The 24,343-nt window shown below is 47.3% G+C and overlaps 2 protein-coding genes across 3 annotated transcripts; both read right to left on the reverse strand.

Moving 5' to 3' along the window:
* Positions 1 to 223: 223 nt before the first annotated feature.
* Positions 224 to 14,281, reverse strand: LOC133355757 (E3 ubiquitin-protein ligase NRDP1-like). Of its 2 annotated transcripts, none has more exons than XM_061573084.1 (8): positions 14,235 to 14,281; positions 8,506 to 8,591; positions 7,285 to 7,510; positions 6,625 to 6,764; positions 6,217 to 6,403; positions 5,233 to 5,353; positions 3,202 to 5,024; positions 224 to 1,822 (listed from the first exon to the last, which is right to left on the reverse strand). In XM_061573084.1, exons 3-7 carry the CDS (start codon positions 7,488 to 7,490, stop codon positions 4,677 to 4,679), a joined length of 1,002 nt encoding a protein of 333 aa, XP_061429068.1. In that variant the 5' UTR covers positions 7,491 to 7,510; positions 8,506 to 8,591; positions 14,235 to 14,281; the 3' UTR covers positions 224 to 1,822; positions 3,202 to 4,676. The 2 variants fall into 2 exon arrangements, with proteins under 2 accessions (XP_061429068.1, XP_061429069.1); XM_061573085.1 differs by having other exon boundaries at positions 8,501 to 8,591; positions 14,235 to 14,274.
* Positions 14,282 to 15,768: 1,487 nt separating this feature from the next.
* CIAO2B (cytosolic iron-sulfur assembly component 2B) lies at positions 15,769 to 21,800 on the reverse strand. Its single transcript, XM_061573346.1, has 5 exons — positions 21,395 to 21,800; positions 20,637 to 20,714; positions 20,224 to 20,349; positions 17,757 to 17,802; positions 15,769 to 16,736 (listed from the first exon to the last, which is right to left on the reverse strand). The coding sequence occupies exons 1-5, from the start codon at positions 21,506 to 21,508 to the stop codon at positions 16,633 to 16,635; spliced, it is 468 nt and encodes a 155-aa protein (XP_061429330.1). The 5' UTR covers positions 21,509 to 21,800; the 3' UTR covers positions 15,769 to 16,632.
* Positions 21,801 to 24,343: the final 2,543 nt, after the last annotated feature.

Here is a 24,343-nt window from a genome sequence, read left to right on the forward strand (position 1 = left end):
GGCATCGCGGCGACTCTCAGCGGGGGGCTCCCAGTGGTGGCTCCCAGCGGGGGCTCACAGCGGGGGCTCTTAGCGAAACAAAGACGGGGCCCTCTTTTTTTTATTCACTAAGCGAGAGAATTCAAATTAACCGTTCGCCTCGGTGTGACCTTGAGATAAGCGTGGCTTAAAACAACACTGGCAGAAACAAAAATGGAAACAATGGAAATAATTTCAGAGAACGTTCTCATCAAGAAGATGCATTTTAATTCCACTCAACAATGCATATAACAATTCAAATATTTTAAAAGAGCACCATAGCAACTGGAACATTCCAAAAATCTGCCTCATTGGCTGAGCAGTCTGACGAAACATCCAAAATGTAACTGGAGCATGGGGATGTTTTATGTTATTGCTCTATGTTTCACCACCTGCAAGATGTTATTTGTTAAAACAGCTCGTGCGGACCCCAGTTCCGACTAATCCCCGCCTACTGTGTTAACCAGTCAGCAGCAGCAGTTGCCTGCCATCTAATTTGGCCACTTTGTTCGTGGCAATCTGTGGAAATGCGGTTCTGTCAAAGCAAAGCATCAATCCCATCGTCTTCATAAATTGGATTGGATTTTTATAATATTGTCCTGACCATCTAACCACTCTAAAGTATATAATTCTAAACACATGGTTAAAAAAACTCAAGAGCATTATTTTAAATGACCAGTTCTCAATTTCACTTGTGGTCCTGAGCCAGTAGAGGAAACTCCACAATCACGTGCCTGAGCCCAGTTTATCCATAGGACAACTGCCCTAAAATAACGGGCTCGTACCCATCCCCGAGGGAGGATTAAGTTGATGATGACTGGGAGGAGAACTTATGGTCTTGCTAATGGGAGCCTTGTTGCATCCTGACCGTAAAGCTGGCAAACTTGGTTAAGTAAAAAATTGCTTGACAAGTGACATGTAACACCCAAATTATATAAAATAAAGTTATAACTATAAGTACACTATAGTTTGCAACTAATACGTTATCTTAAACATATTATGTCCGTATAAGATATGTTTTAAAGTGTTTTAAATATTGGTATTCCCCACTCTGGTTCCCAAAGTCCGGAGTAGAGAATCTCCAGCAGCCTTGTGGATTTGTCGATCCCACAGTCTGAACACAATCTACACAACAGTGGAGGAGCCTGAGCAGAGCGGACATATGATGTAATTGAGGCTTCAAACGACGTGTCACGGCGCTCGCTAAGTCTCACACACAACGGGCCGACACAGCAAATCCTCCGTGCGGCTCACTTAAGGCAGCCGTAGCAAACGTAACCAAGGGTCATTTTCAAATCACACACAGATCATGAACCGGACTACCTCTCTTTCCTTTGACTCCTGTGACTCACAAGTTGATGCTAAAGTCGCTTCAGAACAAGCAGAGTGAGCGAGGCGGAACTGCACCTGGGTCTCCCCGTGACCTGCCAGCAAACCTTCAACACTTCACATGGCCTCACGGTGCACCAAGTCTGGCACAAGCACCATGGTGACATCCCTGCCATTTAGTGGTGAATGGCAGCTGTCGTTACATATCCATGACAGAAGTTAAATTTTGCTCTCTAGTTTTATAACTTGTATTTTTGCAAGTTCACCGATTAAATCTCTATAATAATGGCACTATCAGTTGGATCTTACAGACAGCAGGCCCACAACCGCACCGTTAAATGACCAAAAATGTACCACTGCCAACTTGCAGCTTTCTTCAAAGGGCCCGTCACACATGCAGATTGCGATGAATTCAGCTGTGCACATGGGTGACTGAGTTGCCCCGTGACACAAGACTGGGAGTGATCTCCGAATCCTAAACATAAAAAACATACGGTACAGCACACAGCACAGCACGTACACACAACAGTACAACATATACATTTTAGTTTATTATTATTACTATGCTTGTTTACACAAGAAATCTTGAGTCTCATGACTGAGGATAGGAGGGTCCCGCCAAGTATTCATAGTAGCGGGAAATGATTACGATGTATATTCCAACTTAGTAGATTTGCAAGTAAATGTGTTTTTAGTAAACTTGGACCTTCACGCCGGCACTCAATGGCCTACTCTTGGACTAACGTCACAGGATCTCGAACGTTCACTGTGAAGCAGACGGTGCGCAGGAGTGTCATGGTTAATACACTACGCAGGAGTGTCATGGTGAATACACTACGCAGAATAACGAGGGCGGACACTGGATTCAAATCGTGACCCTCTGCAACCGGCGGTGAAGGCGCTACCTCTGGGCCGCGTCACCACTCAAGAATAATTTAACATTTTACTAAAAACCTGCAGAGCTAATTCTAACTACTACTGGAGTGGAGGCACGGGGTGGGAAGGTGAGAGGGGTCCGTTGGTAACACCGCTCATCCCCTAAATTCCAATCGCCACGTTTCGCCACAAACCCCTGCACCCTTTGATCCCTCGTCCCTTCTCAAAGGGTCTTCTTGAATTGAACACGAAGAATGAAATAAGTTATTGCCGCACAGAACAACAACTTGCTCCACCTCGACTATGATAACATAAACACGCATACACACAATTATTGCTTTTACATGAAGTGAGGCTCTTTAAGCGTGCTCACGATGTAATCCTATGCAAACATATAAACAAAGGTGAACACGAGAAAATATCTTATAAACCCAAAGTGTCACTGCTGGCACTACCTGACAATATGTTAATAAGCACCGATTAAAAATATTCATGGAAAATATGTACAGTCAACTATGGTGATGTGCTCACGACTCGTGTAGCATTTGCTTGATTCAGCCTTGGATAAACTATTGCAAAATACGACAGTCAGCAATTAGAGGCACTGCAGACAAGTTCCAGCAGTTGATGGACTAGATTCACTGATCAGCAGTTATTAATTTGTGTAAGAATAAAAAAACAATCCACCAGTGTCTCCCATTAACAAAAACACAGGGCAGGTCCAGGTGTTAGTACTGGTAGGAACCTCCTGGTTACACCAGCCCACAGGGGATTATTGTGTCCGTCCATCCGTCGTGCAGGGAGGGGCTGGGTGGGGAGGGGAGGGTGGGGAGGGGCTGGGTGGGGAGGGTGGGGCTGGGTGGGGAGAGGCTGGGTGGGGAGGGGCTGGGTGGGGAGGGTGGGGCTGGGTGGGGGTGGGAGGGGAGGGGCTGGTCACCCCGTGGTGCCCTTATAAAACTCAACGTTTAACCGACTCACAGTGGGCATATTTGCGGAATACACCACGCCGCCGGTGACCCTGGCCATTGACCGAGCAACCCAACGTTCCTACCAGCTCCCTCCGCAGGAATGTGTTTGTGTTTGCCGTTTTACCACGATGTGAATGTGGCCCATGGCTTTACCTGTAATGAGAAAGGAGCCCCACATTAGTCCCTGGTCGGCATGCAGTTAAATCATCCCATTGCTCACGCCAGTACCCAGGTGATTCTGTGTGAAACCATGGGAGTGCGCCAGCTGCTATGCAGTGGATGTTCAAAGGCCCAAGGATAGTTTTTGACGAGAGCAGATGATTAAATTGCAAACGTGACTTGAAAACACGCACACAACTAAGAAGCCCTTTCAGTTAGGCTGGAGGATTATCTCGGTCCCCTCCAGAGGAAGACAAATGGCTACGGGCTTAGTCACCCTGAAAGCACTTAGATCCGGACAGGTCTCGGTACGCGTAGTTGAGCAGGGTTGTGCCTGGTTAGTGCTGGGCTGGGATGAGTGACTATCAGTGCATACCAGGTGTTACAGGTGTGGGGCTGTGAGGTGAGCAGGAGTAACAAGACACAAATGGTTACGGTCCACAGGTAATTACATTAATTAAATTGGTGAATTGAATCAATCTCTGTGAATCTTTGGAGTATTTTCCCGTAACCTGAGTAGTGGGTTTTCTTGAGTGTTCCACGTGTCAAACACTCGTTCCTGAAATTGACCAAACATCCCGAGGCAGGACCATCCTCGGTGAGGCTTTCCTGGCTATTAACGCGCGGATGATTTACAAATAAAAGGAGGCGTGACCAAAAATAGTGCAGACTAATGGGAAAGATTCATTCTTATTCAATGCTACATGCATATCCCATTTACAATGTTTCACACCTTATATAAAAGAGCCTACTTGTTAGTTAATAGAATACATTACACTTTGGTATTAGTAATTAGGTATACGAGTAAAGAATGCACAGTTTTATATTTTTTGCATATGTACTGTTGGCAGTCCATAACAGGCTATGCGTGCCTACTAGTCCTGGGTAACAGCGGGGACCCCAAAAACAGATCGCGATGTCAGCAACTTAGCAATGCGATAACTTTGGGTATCCTGGGTATCGCCCCAATTCCAGCTATCTCACACATCGCCTGCCTCATGGTCCCAGCCACGTCGTGCCGTGTGGAGGACGTCATGCGACGTTGATCGGCGGAGCCCAGTGCATGAAGGGTAATGTACACGAGGACGTTCACTGCCCCCATGATTCTAGATTGATATTGTTTGTATAATGTAAGTAACTAACATCACTTGTCTTTTGGGTTGAGTCTTCCTTGATTACTCTCTGTAAAACTGTAAACCCAGTAAAATTTTCTGAGAATCTGGAATTTGTTTCATTGCTTGGACACAGAAACCCCCGAGAGCTGCCCCCCACTACCTCCGGCGAACTCACATGTGCATGTAGGTGACCTCGTGGCACGAGGTCACCCTAGACCACCGCGATATCCTGCTGACGTCGCTTAACGTTCCCACCGTGAACGGGGGCTGAGCGGCTCAAGGCAGCCATCCTGCCCGCGAGCGATGGGGCCGATGAGGATGAAGACGATGACAACGGCGACATCGCTACCACCGGCGATGATGATGAAGACGACGGAGCCGGCGCGGCGAGCGCAGCGGAGGCCGGGGACGCGCCCGTCGAGACGGTCAAGGCGGCCGACAGGGGAGCCGGGGGGAGGGTGGCACGCATGGCGAGTGGCTCACGGCTCTCCTGGCGGTCGCGGCGCTCCAGGTCACGACGCAGCGATGCCACCTCCTGCGAGGCGCGGCACAGCTCACCCTGCATGCAAACATGCAGACTCCGTATACAGAGAGATGCATCTCAATAGACAATGCGTCAAATTCGTGCTGGAGGTGAAATGGGCTGCACTCTGGTGGCAGCCCACGTGGCAAGGTGGGTATCACCCACAATGCCATCCGTGCAGGCCTTCTCCACTAGAGAGAGAAAGGAGAGCGGGTGACGAGAGTGGCGCACGACGTGTAGGCACCTTGAGCTCGGTGATGTGGCCCATGAGGAGACCCTCCTTTTGCACCATGTGCCTGCGCTGGGAGTCGAGGCGTGCTTCCATTTCATGGCGCAGTTCCCCCACCCAGCACTCCATCTCCGATCTGCACAGTGCAGGGACAACACCCCCACGTTGGCTGTCTATTCTACATACTGGTGCTTGTTTAGAGCACTTCCTTCACTTGTGTTCCCCTAGAGATCGATGCATATTAGTCTTCATGTGTTGTTTTACATAAGCTTTTCAACTCACGTGTCCTGATGCCTTGAAAATCTGAGCCGGTGTCAGAGATTTAGCACACCAGAGATTCTCGCTCTGAATCATGTGCTGCCATATTTTATGTTTTGTCCAAATTTTAGTTTTGTCTAGTTTTTTTGGCAGAATTGTGCTGATATCTCCATTACAATCGATGACACATTTCAAATTTGATGCATTTATTCAGTTTTAATTACAAGGCAGCCATGCCCCATTTAATGAAAATCCCATGCCTGTGAATCGAACAATGATTAATTATTTATTCCGGTTCCAAATTCCTTCCAAAAAAACAATATTAGTTTGGCAGGTTGTCAGATGCCACTCCGTTTCCAGGGATCAACCTCTGTTCGATTCAGTCAGAGATTCGGGGCCTTTGGCAGAATTCTCAGCACAATCCACGTTCTCTCCATCGATACTCAAAGTCACCTTGTAATTTCTTCACTAAATGCAGCTCCACCATCTCTGTTCTGTCAATAATCAGCGCGAGTCCATGCTGCTCGCTGTGGATCTTTACCCCACACATCTGGGTTCCAACACCTTGTGCTGTTACAGATGACAATGCTGTGTCATTGGCATCTGAAGAACCAAGTGCTTCGGAGCACTTACAGACCGGTAGGTGCATGCAGGTATACAATGGGTATCTGTGTAGATATACTGAAGAAAAGTCTCAAGCCAGGCTGCTTAGCTGTCTTGTTGGGGTGCAGCTGAACGTACCGCAACAGGTGCAGCTCAGCGCGGAGCTCGGGAACAAGGTGCAGGGTGGAGAGCGTCTGGTGGGGATTGGTGACCGGAGACCCGGCCTCCAGGCCCACGTAGTCACTGAGATCTGGGCTCAACTCTCCGAGCTGGCACGACATTGCGTGAGCCACCACGTTCTGTCTGTCCAGGACTGCGCCGCAGCCTGCCAGAGACACACGCGCCAGCCAGCACTACACTATCACAACAGCACCACATCCTACCAGTCACACACACCAGCCAGCGCAACACCATCACGACAACACCACATCCTGCCAGTCACACACGCGCCAGCCAGCGCTACACTATCACGACAACACCACAGCCTGCCAGTCACACATGCCAGCTAGCACGGCACCATCACAACAGCACTCTGTCAGCGCTCACCGGTGTGTGGGCAAGGTGTTGGGGTGTAGGGACACTGCTGCTCGTGGATAGCGATCGTCTCCAGTGCGCACACCCCCTCGCACCCCCGCGCACGGTGAGTGCAGTGCAGATGCAGTGCGTTGAGGTCGTTCCGCATGTACCTGTGTGCCAGGGTGTCTCCGTTAAAACCTCACACAAATCAATACATCTATTGGTTAGTTTTATACAGCGTCGTTCGTGCAGATTGCATTTCACAATCGCCTAGGAACCACAGACACAAGCTGGAAGGCTACCAGGCGGTGAGCCGGTCGCAACAACTGCTCTGCAGTTCTCTGTATATTGAGACATTTTCAGCCAAATAGTGAGCTTTATGCAGCTGGAAATAAATCGGAACACCCGTAGAAAACCCACATATGTGAGGGGGCAAAACTCTGATATTAGTCCTCACTTTGCTGTCCTGCCTTCTGCTGGCAAGCCATGGTATGGCACCTCCCCGATGTCCACGGGAAGGGAATTTTGCAACATTTGTCATCGGTGCTGGAGTACAAGCGTGCACAGCCACCACCGCCCCAACGTCTAGACGTGGGCAAGTGGTGGCTTAACTGCGAAAACGAAGGAGGTGTGGACGGCGGCGACGACGGGGAGCGTGCGCGCAAGCGCCGGCAAGGACGGGGGTCCGACCTGAACAGGGGCCGCAGCTCCGAGGCGTCCAGCGGCCGCCTGTCCTCGGGGCACGTGTGGTTGTGCACGAGCCAGCCGTGGATGCAGGCGCTGCAGAAGGCGTGCTCGCAGGGCGCCTGCAGCGGCTCCTCCAGCACGTCGCGGCACACGCAGCACAGCAGCCCGTCCTTGACGCGCCCCACAAAGCGCTCGGCGTCGTAGCCCATGGCGGCACACGCACCGACGCCTGGCTCGCACGCACGCAAACACAAAGATGCCCCCACACGCCCGTGTAGCCAAGTGCTGTTCGCGAGCACCTGTGCAGGCCGGGACGACGCACGAGGGGGTGGTGTGGCCAGCGACCCACATTTCGGCCCACAATGTGGAGGCTTTAGAACTCTAAGCTATACTTTCCTCTATCTGGAAGAGTGTTTTCCCAAAGATGAGAACAATTTCACATATATAAAACCCCCCATTCACAAATCACGACCTCACAAAGATATCAATAATCCAGATGTGATGTATGGTTAATATAAAACAGAAAGATCAAGCGATTACAATCAGCTCAATAATACTAATTTCTGTCAAATTAGAAGTGATCGGTGATTAAAAAGGCTTCTCAAACAAACATGTTTGCAGAGAGGACCTCCGAAGTGTTGGCACAGCACGAGAAAGGGTTCCTCCATCAGCGTTGGGCGGCATAAAGATACGGCGCCAGTTGCATCAGCCAAGGCAGAGCGACATTAATCTACAGCCTTGTGCAAAGTGATCACGAGCGTCATTCTATAAAATACAAGGAACAAACTCAATAGGCAAGCAATCCGTCTCTTTAATATATGTATCCCTCCACGATTTTTTTTTATAAATACAGTAAAACAAGCGAGCATAATTCGTTCCGGACCTTGGATTGCGAGCATAATTCGTTCCGGAAACGTGTTTGTAAATCCAAAGCACTCGTATATCACGTGATGCTCGGCAGACAAAGCGTATACTATACTACTCGTATTGCAAGACCTCGCTTGTTTATCAAATTAATATTTATTTTACAAAAAATGTGCTCGTCTTGTAAAACACTCGCAGACCAAGTTACTTGCAATCCAAGGTTTTACTGTAAAACTATTTTGCCCATCCTATCAGCCACGTGGCCTTCTGTGAGCGTACTGAAAAAATGTTGCTGAAATTATGACATGTAGAGACCCGCAGAGCTTGGGGAGGGGGAGTTAGATGCTGGCTCCACCTCACCGCCGCGTGGCTGCTGCTCGCTCGTCTGTGGTTCCTCCTCTTCGTGCCTCCGAGTCGTCCCCTCTCCCTACGACAGCGAGATAATCCTGTGGTAACAGCGCATTTCAAGTTGACATTATTTTCAATTAATAAAAAAAATACTTATTTTTTACACAGTAGAGACAGCTCTATGAAAGAGAACTAGTATCTGCTTACATATTTTGTTACAGTCAGATGTTACCTTTAATCATCAGAAAAAAAGGTTGGCTGGCTGGCAAGCAGGCAGACAGGCACGTAGTCATGACGCCACCCACATCATTGAGCCGGGTTCCTGCAGGGTTCTGATGTCAGCCCCACCTCACCCACCCTCCACCACGGCCGTGGATTCCACACAAACGCGTGGGCAGCACTCGTACATTATACAATATTAAAGTACAATCAATTATAATTGCAATGAAATAATTTAAGTAAAAAATTATTCAAATCCTAAAAGTTCCTGTAATAAATTATATTTGATTATGTTTCATACAATGTCCGCACATCCCACTTGAGTAGAAACGCGACCTGAACCCTCCCGCCCGCCTTACCTCTGCGGGGCGATGGCGTGCATCTCTGACAGCGTGACCGTGAGAGAGGCGCTGGTGTTTGTTGCGGGGTGCGTCGTCGGGCTCGATTGGGTTGCCACGTGTGGTTTCAAGTGGGTCTGAGTGCTTGTTAAAGGCCACTGAGGTAAGAGGACTCCTATTGTCGGCCCACTATAGTACCGCAAGTGCTGACACGGTCACGCGCCAACAAGCATCGAGCAAAGCCGACGCATCGAGCCCGGCAAGTATCAGCCTCGCAAGCCTCCCGGCCGGGAGTCGAACCCTTCCGGGAGGATCTCGCACTCCCGTGCAACCAACGCACTCGGCATGAACGCTGTGCACTTGCGCTTAAATACAAGCTTCGCCGACAACCCGACATTCAGTAATTGCCTGTTAACGGACAGAGGTAACGCCGGCTGCCGCAATTAATATTCAAACCTCTGATTTTCACATTAAGGAGCGCTGACACACATCGGCACACGTGTGCATTTAAATATGAATCGTGCAACCGGCCTCATTTGCGTACGAATAGAGGAGGTTGCCCGCTGGAGCTCCAGCGCGGCTGGGAGCGAGGACGCGAGGCTCTCTGTGCGCCAACGGCCGATTCGCAATTCTTCTCACTGAACTCGGCTTTCTCTTTGCCGCTTACACGACACGAGTGCCGCAATCATCGTTATGGCACGAGTTGAGACATTTCGACGTGGAATATCTTGTAGCTTGCAGTACATACATCATGTATATATGTATGTACGTTCAACTTATTTCGCAACATACGGAGCCAACCGTGTTAATGGGAGGTGCGGGAACGCCTCGAGAAATGATGTCACAACTACTTCCGAAGTCACCTCATTCGACCTCGTTATCCCCACTCGGGCACAGCCATTGAATGCCCTGCACAGAGCGTTCATCACCTGTCAATCAAGCCAATGTGTTTAATTCTTAGAGATGCATAAAGCCAATTAAGTACAAAACCAAAGACAATTCATAATTCAATTTGGTTTTACACTTAATGACATAGAAGCTCATAGACTAAACTAGAGACGCAATGATTATGAATTAAATATTACAGTATTTAAATAAAGTTCGGTCACCAATAACTGCATAAACCCATCATTATAGGGGAAAAACCAATGCAGGCCAGAAAACCATGAGTTCCAAACAACGCTGAGAAACGTGCACAAATATAGTGCTTTTACACGCACGTTTTCGTTGTTGCTTTTGGTCATAAATACTTTTTCCAGCGGGATTTTTTAAGTTAAAGTTCACGAAACTTCTCGTAAATGGGCTTGAGTACTGAGTCAGCACCGCTGAGAAACCTAGGTTGGAATCCAGGTTTGATCTACCCTTGATTAAACTGGGTTCTTACGTGTATCGGTGCTGACTCAGTTCTCTGAGCAATGGGACTCTGGCTTGGTATTAGCCTCTGAGTCACCTGGCGACGTTTTGGGCAATGGCCCTACTTGGTGTGCTGTGAAAGGCCATTTCTCGAAACGTCACCTATTATTTGTGTTTCCTTTTAAGGGCCCAGTGTTATTGACGAATGTTTTATTTCTTTACAGCAGACGGCCTACGTTTTCGTTACGAGGCAGTGTTCACGACAAATGTGGGGAGGTAGAGTTATTGTTCAGGCGTGCACAGAGAGGCCAGAGAGGTAGAACGAAAAATTGTAGGTGAATGAAGTAAAATGTTTAGATTGTATTGAGCTTTTCAAAACTTTTAATGTGGCACTTGTGTGGTTAAAGGAAGCCAAGGAACAAGAACAAGCGGCCAGCTGCTCACAGTGCCCCCCCCCCCCTACTCGTGGCTCAGACTGCTAAGTGCCTTTGGTCATGACTATGAATAGTCTTCCAGCCACTCTCTGCATCCATAGATAAGCCAGACCACAGCCGCTTTGTTTCTTCTTAAATGCTAGCGTGCACTCCCCAGATAACACGGTGTAAGTGACGTTTTATACTTTCCTGAAGAAAAGCCACTATTTATGGTCGTGAAACGACCGGCGTTAGCACGGTGAGGGTTCACTATGGCCACCCCAATGGCTTAGGTGTCCTTGGGGACGCACGGAAGGGCCACGTTCTCATTTGAATGTCGCCTATCGTGAGATTTAGGAGAAAATGTGTCAATGTCTCCATCACCAACAATGTGGCAAATGAGCGGTGGTGGTGCGCGTCAGTCATCCGGCTCTGCGGAGATGAGGGTTGGTGGATCGTACAAATGTTGTGAAACCCCCTTACCGTGGGCGTCAAGGTGCCATACCAGGGCTCGCCAGAAGGCGGTTCAGCAAAGCGCTCACTATTATCATCTGTCTCATCCATATGGTGGAGCGTGTTGCCCTTCGCATGTTGGGGGTTTCTCCGGGTGCTCCAGTCTCCTCTCACTTGTATAAACACTGATTAATTGGCTGATCTGATATCTAAATATATATAGTGAGAATAATTTTATTATGTTTTATTTTTATTATTTTATTACTTCCCTTCTACGTGACTTTATCGAAAGAACCAAGAAGAAGAACTGCAGAGCTTTGGCAGATTTTGGTACCGGCTCACTGCCTGGCTGATTTTCAGCTCGTCTATGGTTCCTCAGCAATTGTGCAAATCAATGTACATGTAAATGACATTACTATAGGGAAATTACAATACTTTGATCAGTCATAACAACCACCAGCAAGTCACAGTTAACAGAGTATATCCTGCTTAATGCTCAGAGAACTGGCAGAAAGGATTCCCATTAGTAATAGACACTTTCCCATCATCCACGGGCAGACAGCAGTCTGCTTTGTAGTGCATTTACCATTCGGAAATATCAAAGTATTGACCAGAAGGCCTTTCATCCACAAGTTGAGTACATTTTGTGTTCTTATATTCTCTTTTCTGTTTGCATCGTTGCATCTGCATTCAGAAAAGAGCCAATTTCATCTTGTGAGCAATTTTTCATCATCAGCCATGCCCATCGCAGGATTGTGAGATGCCAACGGTTTTGGGAGCCCTCATACACGTAGTAATGTGGCAATTTTGAAAACTTTTACTGATAATTAAGAAACATATTAAATAATTGCTCCTGTTTGTAAATATGATCATTTATTCCATAAACTCCTTCAATTATTTTAGGCTCTGCCTCAAACAACCATACCGATATTAAACGTGCACCCATATTGATCATACATTTACAATTGAAATGTTCTTGTTAAGAAAACCACCGGACCACCAACAGTCTCAGGCAATACGCAAGGCTCGGTGAGCGAAAGGGACATGGCAGAAGCTGCGGGCGAGTGTTGTCGAGGGCGGCCAGTGGCATGTGTGCGTCACCATGACAGCCCCCCAGGTAAGATGAGCCCCACCGCGTCGTCTGTAGCACACCTGTGCATCGTTACCTGGGTAACCAATTAATATTTCAGGGGCAGCGTTATTCAGCACCGCTCTGTGTAACAGTGTCATGCGATCTCTTTGATCATTACGTGAAACAGTGTTTTTGTTCTGATTGGTTTACGTCACTGCTGGACCTTTTGTTTATTTTATCTTTTGTAATTTTTTTGATCAGCGTTACTCTTGCAAATGAGACTCATCCTGGTCTCTTCGAGTTATCATCTGGTTAAACAAAATAAATTTAAAACGTTAAATACAAGTTCTAAATTTCAATATAATTAATTAAATCCGGCTGCATGCAGCTTTTGCATGTTTAAGCGTGATGGGCCACGACGCATAGGTGAGGCAACTAAGCTGAGATCATTTGGAATGAGAAAGTCGCAATTATGTTTGATGAGAATGGAGATGTTGGGTATGGCTCACGCCGATAAAATCCAATTTTCAGACAACAAAAACAGTAATGCACGGTGTATTTTACAAACCAATTGTAACACTTAAAGAGTATGCAACTCATAATAAATTCAGCATTACAGTCGTGTATTTCACATTTAATTTTCGGTCGGGTTCCTCAAATATTTGTACTACGCTGAGATCTAAGTACATTTTAAATTCCGCACGAAAACAAGTGTTAGATTAATAGTATGCATATGTAGAATATACGGCTGCTCATTGTAGCGTTAGTTAATGTAGGGCAGTAAATTCAAGCTGGGCACACAGAGCGATCACGATATAATGTTAATAGACAAATGTCAGTTTAACACGTAGGAGGCTTTCGCGACCAATATCATCCATAATAGACGATTTTGGGTTAGATTGTGTAAATATATAAATGTGTCGTTAAAACCGCCACCACCCGACACAGCCAACTAGTAAAGGTTGTCACGTAAACAGAACGCGCCAATTCGTCACTAGTTCAGCACACCGGTGTGTTGGAGAATAAACCCACAATATTTACAATTCTAGTTCGACGTTTCGCTGGCAATACCACCCAGCTTCCTCCTGTTTCAATCTTAAACAGAGGGGGTAAATGTGATGTCACCGTCAGCCTATCAGCTGCGAAGACAGAGGAGGGGGGGGGGGTCAATGTCGGCATATACATTACAACGGAGACCTCTTAGTAGTTGGGTTATTCAGTTAATCAACATACATAAAGTGTGTACATTGTAATGTATGTACAGATATGAACCCACAGTGAGGGTGATCAGTAATATTGATAAGTGACTTGTCAGTGAGGGTGATCAAGGCGAGAGATCAGTACGGGTGGATCAGCGAGGGTGATCAGTGAGAGTGATCAGTGAGTGATCAGTGAGTGGTCAGTGAGGTGATCAGTGAGTGGTCAGTGAGGTGATCAGTGAGTGGTCAGTGAGGTGATCAGTGAGTGGTCAGTGAGGTGATCAGTGTGAGTGATCAGTGAGAGTGATCAATGAGAGTGATCAGTGAGTGGTCAGTGAGGTGATCAGTGCGGGTGATTAGTGAGGTGATCAATGAGGTGATCAGTGAGGTGATCAGCGATGTGATTAGCGAGGGTGATCAGTGAGTGGTCAGTGAGTGATCAGTGAGGTGATCAATGAGGTGATCAGGGCCACAAGGGGGTTCCGTGCTCTCGACCGGCCCGCCGCCGTCAAACCCAACAACAGCCACAGCGCTGCGGGCAGCGCGAATACAGCCTCGGCGGGAGACAGCGGCACGAACTAGAGCGACACGAACTCGAGCGACACGAACTTAGAGCGACACGAACTTAGAGCGACACGAAGGACAGCGACACGAAGGAGGCAGCGAGCGAGCGAGCGAGGCGACCGCGACTCACCGCTCCTCCCTCAGCTGCTGCCGCCGCCGCCGCCTCCTCCTCGCGCCCGCCGGTATTGTGAGGCCCCGCGGACAGAGGACATTGCGGGCGCGCCACGCTGCGCACACAGGCTGGGGTTTCTAACCCAGCGAGTCGCCTCTGCAGGGCCAGCAGGCGGCCTCAGACAGAGGCCGCACGCCGGGGCCAATGCCCCCCCACCCTGCCACAGGGCCGGCGATTATGATTATTAACTCGTTATTACGTACTCCTAAGGACCTGTGGGAAACCTGGATTCGAACCCTCTCATACAAATACCAGCTCCTAAAGCAACAATTCTCAAACATTGCATTTAATTTTTGTATTTCCAACAGTTGATTATGCAAACGTATTCATCCACCTTGACTACAAAGGCTGGGAGCGGTAGCGGTGGTTCAAGCCCTGCACCATGAACCTGGCGACCCGAGTTTCATGGTTGGCCATGAACATCAGTGGCGAGTGATATCCAGGTTACCCCTCCCCCCCCAGCACCAGCCAGCGCTGACCAGCTAGAAGAAGTATGGTCAACCCCAATGACTGGCGAGACGTGCAAGCCTTCAGCACTGGATTGAGCTGCAAGTGTGTTGTACCATGGGTGATTGGGGCATGAGGATTTCCACACCAATTGTATCTGTGCTGTTGTTGATTCTACGCTTCTGAACTAGCTGGAATGAATGTGCATTTAAAGAAGCCACGTCTACTTACATTTACAATAACCCTGAGCAGGCATACCCAACTGGAATTAAGCTGCAGTGAGCCATACCAGGATGATATGACGTGCCTGGATGGTTCAAGTGCGTGATAGGCACATACTGTGCTGTATGGGGTGTGTATCCTGTAGAGGGCTTCAACAACTCTCAATGCAGACCACAGAGCAGATGGAAGTAAAGTGTGAATACAAATATTATTTGCAAACAATATCCATCACCCTGACATTTTAACTCATTTACAGCCAGAAACAATTGTATATTAACGAAATGTATGGAATCTTTTTTTTTTAAATAAGTTTAACTCGTTTCGATTTAAAGCTTTCGTGACTGCATGGATTTATATTCTTGGTTCTTTCGGTAGTCACGTAGAAGGGAAATAATATAGTAATAAATGTGTTATTTTATTATTTCCCTTCTACGTGACTTTACCGAAAGAACCAAGAATAAGTTTAACTAATTTGACACACTTGAAATTAATAGTAGGTAATACATTAGACCTGTTTATGGATCATTTGATACAGATAGGGAAAAACTATTGGCTCCATGAGTAATGAAAATGTAAACTTGATTTGAAGCTTTCGTGACTGCAGTAATTACTCTGTTTTTTTCGGTAAAGTCACGTATACAAAAATAAATTAAATAATAGAATACGACGTTTCGATTGCAACACAAGCAATCGTCATCAGATATAACTAAATTTGAGAGAGACAAAACACAGACACGGAGACACACAAGCAGAGAGACACACAACATAGACACACAGAAAAATTACTTAACTCTTAAACCAACTGCAAATGTAACGAGACACATTTTTAAAAATTCTACAAGTTTTATTTTCACATCAATACAAAACCTTTTTTACAATTGACAACATTCTGTCCACGATGCACAAGGTGAATGTGAGCCAGGTACATCTTTACATTCTGTGTGAACTATGGTCACTCGCTGTTTTGTATTGTTTTTCGTTTTGTGGCTGATACCTGCCACATCAGGATGCCATCAACATTAAGCAGCCATAAAAACCAGCAGCCCGTGACTTTTCCATTCACAGGGTCAATCATCCATGTCCGAGTTTCAAGTGCTATTTCATTTGAGCCGATGGTTGTGCTTTGAATATTCATCTTCCAAATAGATACTGGGTAGCTATGTGAATTGAAACATCAACCCTGTGCAACATGTTCTGTATGCAGCGATCTACATTACCAGCATTTACAACAAATATATTTAAACATTGTGCGTAATCAAGCTGACAGCAGCTCAGCTCAACCCTGTCAGCTGAAGTAATGCTTGAGTGTGACACTCCAATATGGTTCTCCATCGAGTCAATATGCATATTAAGTAATTAGAAGCTGGAAAAATAAGATCATTGGTTAAAAATAGAAACCTCGGCCATGGAGGAGGGCACAAGGACCATAGTTTGGAGAGGCACAGTGTAAATGGTAGAGTTGACGGTAGAGGTTGACAGCTTAAATAAAACATTCCTGCATATTTTTATCTTTTTAATTAAACCCAACTACAAATCATATAATTTATTCTCAGATACAGGAAGTGACTAGGATTCAGAGCCATCTTTTTCCTGAGATCCTGGACTAGAAAGGGACAAAATCCATTCCCCCTTCAATGGTTTGAAGTGAATATTCAGCAAGGCCTAGCATTAGCACGTGGCATCCTCCTCACTGCTGCTTGCGGCCACCAAGACACTGATTGACAACGCCGAGTAGGTGGGAGTTCTCCAGCGCGGCTGCCACCCTCTCCTTGTCCGCGAGCTGCTTGTTAACTGTGTGGACACACGTGCTCAGCATAAACACTCAATACGTAGTCAATTGAAGGCATATTATATTCTGTATAGCAGTGCCATGATTGCAGTTTTACAAAACCAATCTGCATTGCAGGAACATTAATCATTCGGGGTGTAATGATGCATCGATTCACCAAAATATATTGGTTCGCTCACAATGGGTGTAAATTGTGGCACCAATAAATCAGATAACGACAATAATGGTGTTCACTTTTTTCAACCAAATACCGGGTCAATGAATACTGCCTCTCCTCAAACACAGAAGGTTTAATTAGGAAATGCTTACTGAGTCATTAAGATCTACATTAAGGAATATTGGGATGTTTCGTTTTTTATTAAATTGTGGAAGAAAAGTGGACAACCAAGAGACGTGCCACACAAAAGGAGAATCCGACTGCACACACGCACGCACACATCGCCTGTCAGAAAGCCGCTAGCTACACTACCACCTGGAGACAACCGGACTTCCCAACTTGTAGCCATCTCCCACACGTCAACACTGCTCTGGCTAGAACTAGAGATGCACAATTCACACATCTGTGCTTTACCCACTTGATGACCAAGTACCATGCTTGAAGGTAGATCGGTGTGTAAGGATGTCTCATTATTCATCTAACTGACATTTGACACCGCAATTTTAAACTAGACTGCACCACAAAGACAACAATACAGTGAAATACATTATTCTATCAATATTCTGGATGTGTATACAACAAAACAGAATAATTTTTGTGGTTCTCCGTGTTTTGAGAAAATTACAAAGACTAAGCCCAACTCGTGCATATTTAGGATTTATAGGATTTATTTGATAAAACCAAGACTCAAAGAACCCAAATAAGGCAATGTTTGCATCATGTAGTTTCAATGCAAACATAAAGAGACTCTCCGTTCCAAACTAATGTGACCCTTTCAACTTCTGACTCATGCCAATTGAATGGGAGACGTGCCCCATGATACGCGGCTGCCTTGTTACACTTGTGATGTGGTGCGCTTCATTACCTGCGTGCTCCGACGCATGCATGCCTGGAGCAATGTGCACGTCCACCTGGCGACACAAAACAAAACACCCAACTCCACTGTTAGACTACATTTTATCACAACACAAAAATATTCCAATACATCTGGTGGAGCCAACACAGAAGGCATTTCTGTAAGTTTTAATGGGCAAGGATACCATGAAACAACCTGCCTTAAACAACACTAGATGGCACTCCTGTCATGCTGTATGTCGGGTGGTTTTCTGCACATCGGTCGTGAACTTTCAGAGATTGGCTAAACGAATCAAGTCAAAAATGTAAAAAATACATACCTTTTATAACTACAGTTAAGCGTCATTTGAGCCATTATTGCAATTATGCTGGTTTACATGAAACATGCAGGTAAACAAATACAAATAGGACTCTGACTGTAATTACAAAGAATGTTTTTTGTTCTATTAACTTACTGGCTTTCCAGACCAATAGTATTCCAGCAGCATGTGAACCTTATGGCAGGACCCCGGGGTCCCGAATAAACGGAAGTCAAAATCGTAAAAAAATGTTGGCGTCTCGTCCCACGGCGCACATAAACGCCGCGACCCACCTGGCGCGGATCATTCTGTTGTTATGTCGTCCAAGCACAGAGAGGACAAATGCGCAGAAGAGCTGAACACGCGAATGCACTCCATGCTCGGGCATGGGCAGGATCATAAGTCTTATCCAAAGCTGCTCAAACTGCCTACACGACCTTAAGTCCTTCATTCATCATAACGGTTTGCATAATACAGTGAAATTGCTCTCTTATCTTCATTATTATTTGTGACCTGTTTAACACGTAGGCTTTCACACAAGCCGGCGTGAGTAGGTTAAACGTTGAGTTTTATAAGGGCACCACGGGGTGACCAGCCCCTTCTCCACCCAGCCCCTTCCCCACCCAGCCCCTCCCCACCCAGCCCCTCCCTACCCAGCACCTCCCTCCCCACCCAGCCCCTCCCTGCACGACGGACGGACACAATAATCCCCTGTGGGCAGGTGTAACCAGAAGGTTCCTACCAGGATTATGCATTATGCGAGCCCTTTGAACTTGTCCTTCCTATCTATTGTGTATAAAAATAGCCGTACCAACGGTAATTTGTGACCTACCAATGTCTGCAGTCAGGATCAATCGATGACAATCCTATTACCTGCAGATATTTAACAGATGAGATGCGTTGCACTGTTAATTCCTCCTGTTTGATAATTCTTCTCTTGCCCATAAGCATCTGTGCAGTTTTTTTTTTGCGGTTAAGCCATAGTCCCCACATACTGCGCGTGTCAATGCGGATAACAGGAGCGGCGACCCACTACTCTGTAGAGTAACATTGTTATAAACTCTTGTTACAATATGAATGGCGCATTGAAAACGCGTACTATTTTATATACTGTTTACAAAGTGTGTTCACAAATCCACACTGAGAAACACAATGATTCATAGGGGGGTGTAAATACATTTTTAGATAGTGTATTTAAATAGAGGTACTGCAGGTAAGTAGTTTTCAGTTTAAAGGCATAGTTTAACAAGACAACACTTGCTACAATCCTTCCAACCCATTGGTGAAAAAGACCAAAGTTTTTGTTTACACTATAATATGTTTATACCAGAGTCAGGGGCTTATGGGACCCCGGGGTCCCGCCATAGGGTTCATGTTGAGGAAAGCGAATTGTATACCAGTTTTTACTGGGTATCGTCAGCAGACTCATGCTTGTGAAGCATCGTCAGCAGACTCATGCTTGTGAAGCAAATGCAGCTGATTGCCATGTTATTGGCAAGGGCACTCCACGCGGAATATGGGACCCCGTTCAAAGCAAAGAGCAGTAGTCTAAGCAAACTCACGCGTTGCTGTGATGCATTACGAGTGTCTGTCAGAAGCAAATATAAACAGAAATCTCGTTTCACAGACAATTAAAAAAAAATCACTTTTAAATTCGGACCTAGGGGAGCTTCCCCAAGTCTCTGTGTCTCAGAGGGTGTAGTGTTGTTGGTGACAGGCTACACACTACAAGATTGCCAGGGTCAGCTCAGATGCACAGGAAGCACTCAAATGTCCCAAAAGTATCCGTCCATAATCAGTTCACTGGACTGCCTCTGCAGATGCCTAAATACTATCGGCGTTACATAAAATGTCGTGATAACAGCCGAAAGCAGTGGATAGGAAGTTATTCCAGGTGTAATTATGCATCAATTTCGTTATTCTGATTATTCTAGTTCTCAATACATGCATTAAGTTGCGCATTTTTTTTCGATTCATAGACGTTGTATATAATTGGTTTACGTGGACCCTTCGGCCGGTACATACTGCTACAATGCAACACATTATTCAAAGAAGAATCAACTCTTCAATTAAATCTCGACCCTGAGTCATGGCAATGTGTTGTTTCGTGACGGGGCGAATCGCTACGCCCCGAGTGGTGAGGCTCGGCAGGTAGGAAAAAGCAGCAGCAGCAGCCACCTTGAAACGGTCGGGCAGGCAGCGCAGCAGCTGGACGCGGATCGCGAGGCCGATGAGCGTCGCCATGCTGCAGTGGGGGATGGTTGGCGTGAAGGCCACCACCACCATGCTCTCCGCATCGATCACCTGAGCAACGCCACGACCCGCACGGCTCACTCTCAGGGCTCGCAACACACTCGATGTACTGTGCTCTCTTTCATTTGTTTTATCGTCAAGGTAGGTGCTGCGAATTAGAGGTTATGATTTTTTAGCCAAACATTTTTTAGGAAATACCCCATTAGGACTGGTGCATGTACGTCCACCACATGTTTCACACCGCTGAACGCGTGCGTACGAATAGACGGGCCCAGCAATGGTGCTGGTGTGGGAATGGCTGTAGGGCACGTGGGAAGCGTCGGAGCAGCGCCACTTACACGGACATGAGCCTCCTCCACCACCTTGAGCTCCTCCAGCGTGAGGGGGTGTTCAGGGTCATTGATGCCTCGGATCAGATGTGGCAAGTGCGAGTTAAGTAGTCAACATTGAACGTCGTTAAGGGGTTTGTCTTACGATGAATTCTGAGGCAAACTCAAAATCAAGCACTTTCATGTGATAACTATATTTGTGAGATGATTTCTAAAATAATATGCTAAACCACCAAACATCTCAGGCCACTGCAATCATAGCACGAGGTAAATAAGTTCATTAATTATTAATGAATAAATCAACACTCGTGATTTGTTAAATTAAAACGTATTTCCATTTTAAACGACTTAAACTTGTGGTTTATTATACATTAGAGTTGATTTAACTTTCTCTGCTTGTTTAAAATACAGCAATTTGAACTATGCATTATAACTTGACAGTTTTATGTAAATCCTAAATATAATTTGATAAGCTTTAGCCGTAGTTAATTTGTTATAAAGTAAAACAAACAATCCCACTTTAAAGACGGAGCGTGTATTGCTCTGAGGGCCTAGCGCGGCCTGACGAGGCCTCGGCCTCGCCTGCGCCGCTGCCGGGAGAAGGGCACCACACCCGGGCGGGTTTCGCGCGGAGGAAACGGGTGGCGGCTCGGAGGAGGAAGCCAAACGTGGGTTCACATAGCGTGGAGGCGAAGTGAGGAGATGCAGATGGCGATGAGATGCAGATGGCGAGGAAGTGCCGGCGGCGAGGAATTGGAGGAGAGGATATCGAACACCTCCCGCGAGTCGATCTCGTCGGCAAGGGTCTCGTCTTCGTCGCGCTCCGTGAGGACGCGATCCGCGCTCCTCGCGAACACGCGGGGCCGCGCGTTCTCCAGCATCGCCCCTCTCCCCGTCTCCCTCCCTGGCTTTAGATCTCTCCCAGTGCCGCCACCACCACCACACACCTCTCTCTCTCTGCCTCTGCTGCTATGAAGGGCGCCCCGACACAGGCGGAGTGGGCGGTGCGACTTCGTGTGTCCCCAGAGCGCGCTGCTGATGTTTGTTTTACCCACCGCGCCGGGCACTCATTTCAGTTCGAGTCGACCAAGGGGAGGCCCGCACCTGTCCAGGTGTCACTCGCCACTGATGTGAGCCGTGAGCACACGATGCCGTAAAGCAGCGCACGATGCCGTAAAGCAGCGCACACCACGAACTCTACCGTCACGTTTAAGTGTCGTAAACGCGGCTGCCGTAAACGCGGCTGCCCCAGGAATCTGACGGTGCCACTCCGAGTGTCAAAGAATGGCTGCGTTTGGGATTTTTCAAAATACTTCTTCCAAAACATCCTTTAAGTGGCCTCTTTATCCTTTAAGGCGTCACACTTTTCCAATGCCCTGCTACGGAGCATGCCTAACCGTTTATCGCATAGACAGTCAAACCAATATATTTTCTATACTCTTTGGTTCAATACATTTTCTATTGCCAGTGATGGAATTTATTCTGAGTGCAAAAGCAATTACGTTTACAACTTTGCGTTTTGAGCAAAGACCAAACACTACACTGAGAGCTCACTTTAATCATGGGGCGCTGCTTCTAACCTCAGGCACCTGACCCTCCACAACTTGGTAATGTTAGCAGAGAAGTCACATTGCTAACATGGAAACAGATACTTTTCTCAGGTTCCGCAAGTCCTGCGGTGACCACGTTTCCTCCTTACAGTCTCAGAATTGATACAGGGTGCGATTAATAACACTTCCTCGTTTTATGGATTATGTGCCCAGCCATGCACGGCTTCCCATGAGAGTAGAATAATATATCCCAGCATTGGACAGATTTAACTATAGATTATACTTAACTATATTTAGGTAGTAAGAACACAGGGGAACATACATTAATCCATTCTTCATATCGCTTGAATAATTTGTGTGTTATGAGAAAGGATAATTGCCATAAACGTTGCATATTATATACGTCTACGTGTTAAGGCCACAGTGTTACAGACATGACTTGCTGAGTTTGTTGTTACCTGTGCCCATGCACCGCTGCCAACGCATCACCACAAGCTGATGTGGGGCCCGACGTCCACCCGTTCCGCTCCCTCCTCCATCTCGTCGCCATCTCGTCGGGTGGCCCCCACCGGGCCCCCGCCGAACGAGTGATCGGGCCGACACAAATCCCGCACTAAGCGGAGTGAATATTTGGTGAGAAGAGCCTATAGCCTACTGCTGCCCAAGTCCCCAGATACTCAAACGCCTACTACGTACCCCGTAGCTGTACTCACGGCGTCGCACGGACGCTGTGGGAGTCGGAGGGAGAAGGACGAGAGAAAACTTCACCTACCACTGCCTCGTGGCGGCGCTCGCTGGCATCACACAGATGCCGCGAGCGGCTCCAGGAGGCAGGACGGCAAGGGGGGGGGGCGACCAAGATGTTGAAGAAGAGTCTCTTTTGAATGGTCCCAGTCTACTTTTTATCCCATTGACTTCAAAAGCTCGGGGTCACGTTATACTGCGCGGCCAATCGTGCGCCTACCTGTGATTATCGCCCGTTTTTTCCCTTGCATGGAGCGCTGCGGCGGGTGCTTCTGCGACTATCCTCTGTCCATCCGTACTCATTAATTTATTACTCACCCTGGTTAATCTGGAAGGACGCCCGGCTGGCGAATACACACCCTGCGAGTGTGTATTCGGTCTGGGGGTCAGGGTAGGTCGTGGCGCTGCGATCCCCTGACATCATGGTCTGCTCTTCTCGCTTAATATTCCAGCCCCTCGAGGTCGTGAATGACTCATTGCGGCTGGCTTGGTGAACCTTTTTGCACCCATACAATTTTAGGCCAACTCAGGGGCACCGCAATGTGACCTGTCCTGCGAGGGCCGGCCAATCTCCTGGCACCGGGAAACCGTGGGACTTTCCTCCTAGGGACCCTTTGGATTAAAACCCGTCGTGCCAGGCAACCCCCCGCCAGGACACTACGTGTGTGCGCTGCGTGTGTGTGCTCAATGTGGGGGCCAGGGGAGGAGTCGCAGCGCTTGCAGAGTTGCTCCAAGGCCTTGGCACCACAGTTACGACTCGTCCATGTAGTGAGTCAGATCGCATAACATTTGTCTTGTAAAGCCTCCCTCCACCTTGACACGGAATCTTAATAGAGTTGTCACGTGATTCATAAACGTGCCAATATATGACCGATTCAGCAGCAGCACCACCATGGACGCATTCATGGGGAAGCGATCCACACACATGGAACATTTGAGTGCGGGTATTTCACTGGCAATTACAGCCAGTAATTACAGCCAGTATCATCGGCAGCTGTCAGAATTGTGAATCACGATGTTTAGGCGTTAGAGACGTTTTGGGGGCTCATGCATGATATCGTCCGCTCTAGCACCCGAGACGCATCTCCAGTTCACCTGGCGCCGCTATTTCGCCTCGTACGCACGGAGTGTGTAAATGCAAACAGCAAAACCCACCCTGGGCGACTATTTGTATCGATCAGCGAGCTATGGGCGTCGCTGACAGTGAGGGAAGATACCTCGAGTCGTGACACTTCCCCAGTCACACTTCTTCTCCAGGCAGACTCAGCCTCTCCTGAGTCCGTCCCTTTCCTTCCCATAGCCACACAGAAATGCTGCTGCTCTCACAGTTAATGTTGTTTACGACTGCATTTGATCCATGTGATTTTTCGCAGTTTACAAATGAATAGATAAAAGCACGGCCGTGGGAGGTGAACCGAGTGA

The sequence above is a fragment of the Lethenteron reissneri genome, chromosome 52 (genome assembly GCF_015708825.2).
Source record: "Lethenteron reissneri isolate LAM-NWPU_2019-01 chromosome 52, ASM1570882v1, whole genome shotgun sequence".
NCBI lineage: Eukaryota > Metazoa > Chordata > Hyperoartia > Petromyzontiformes > Petromyzontidae > Lethenteron > Lethenteron reissneri.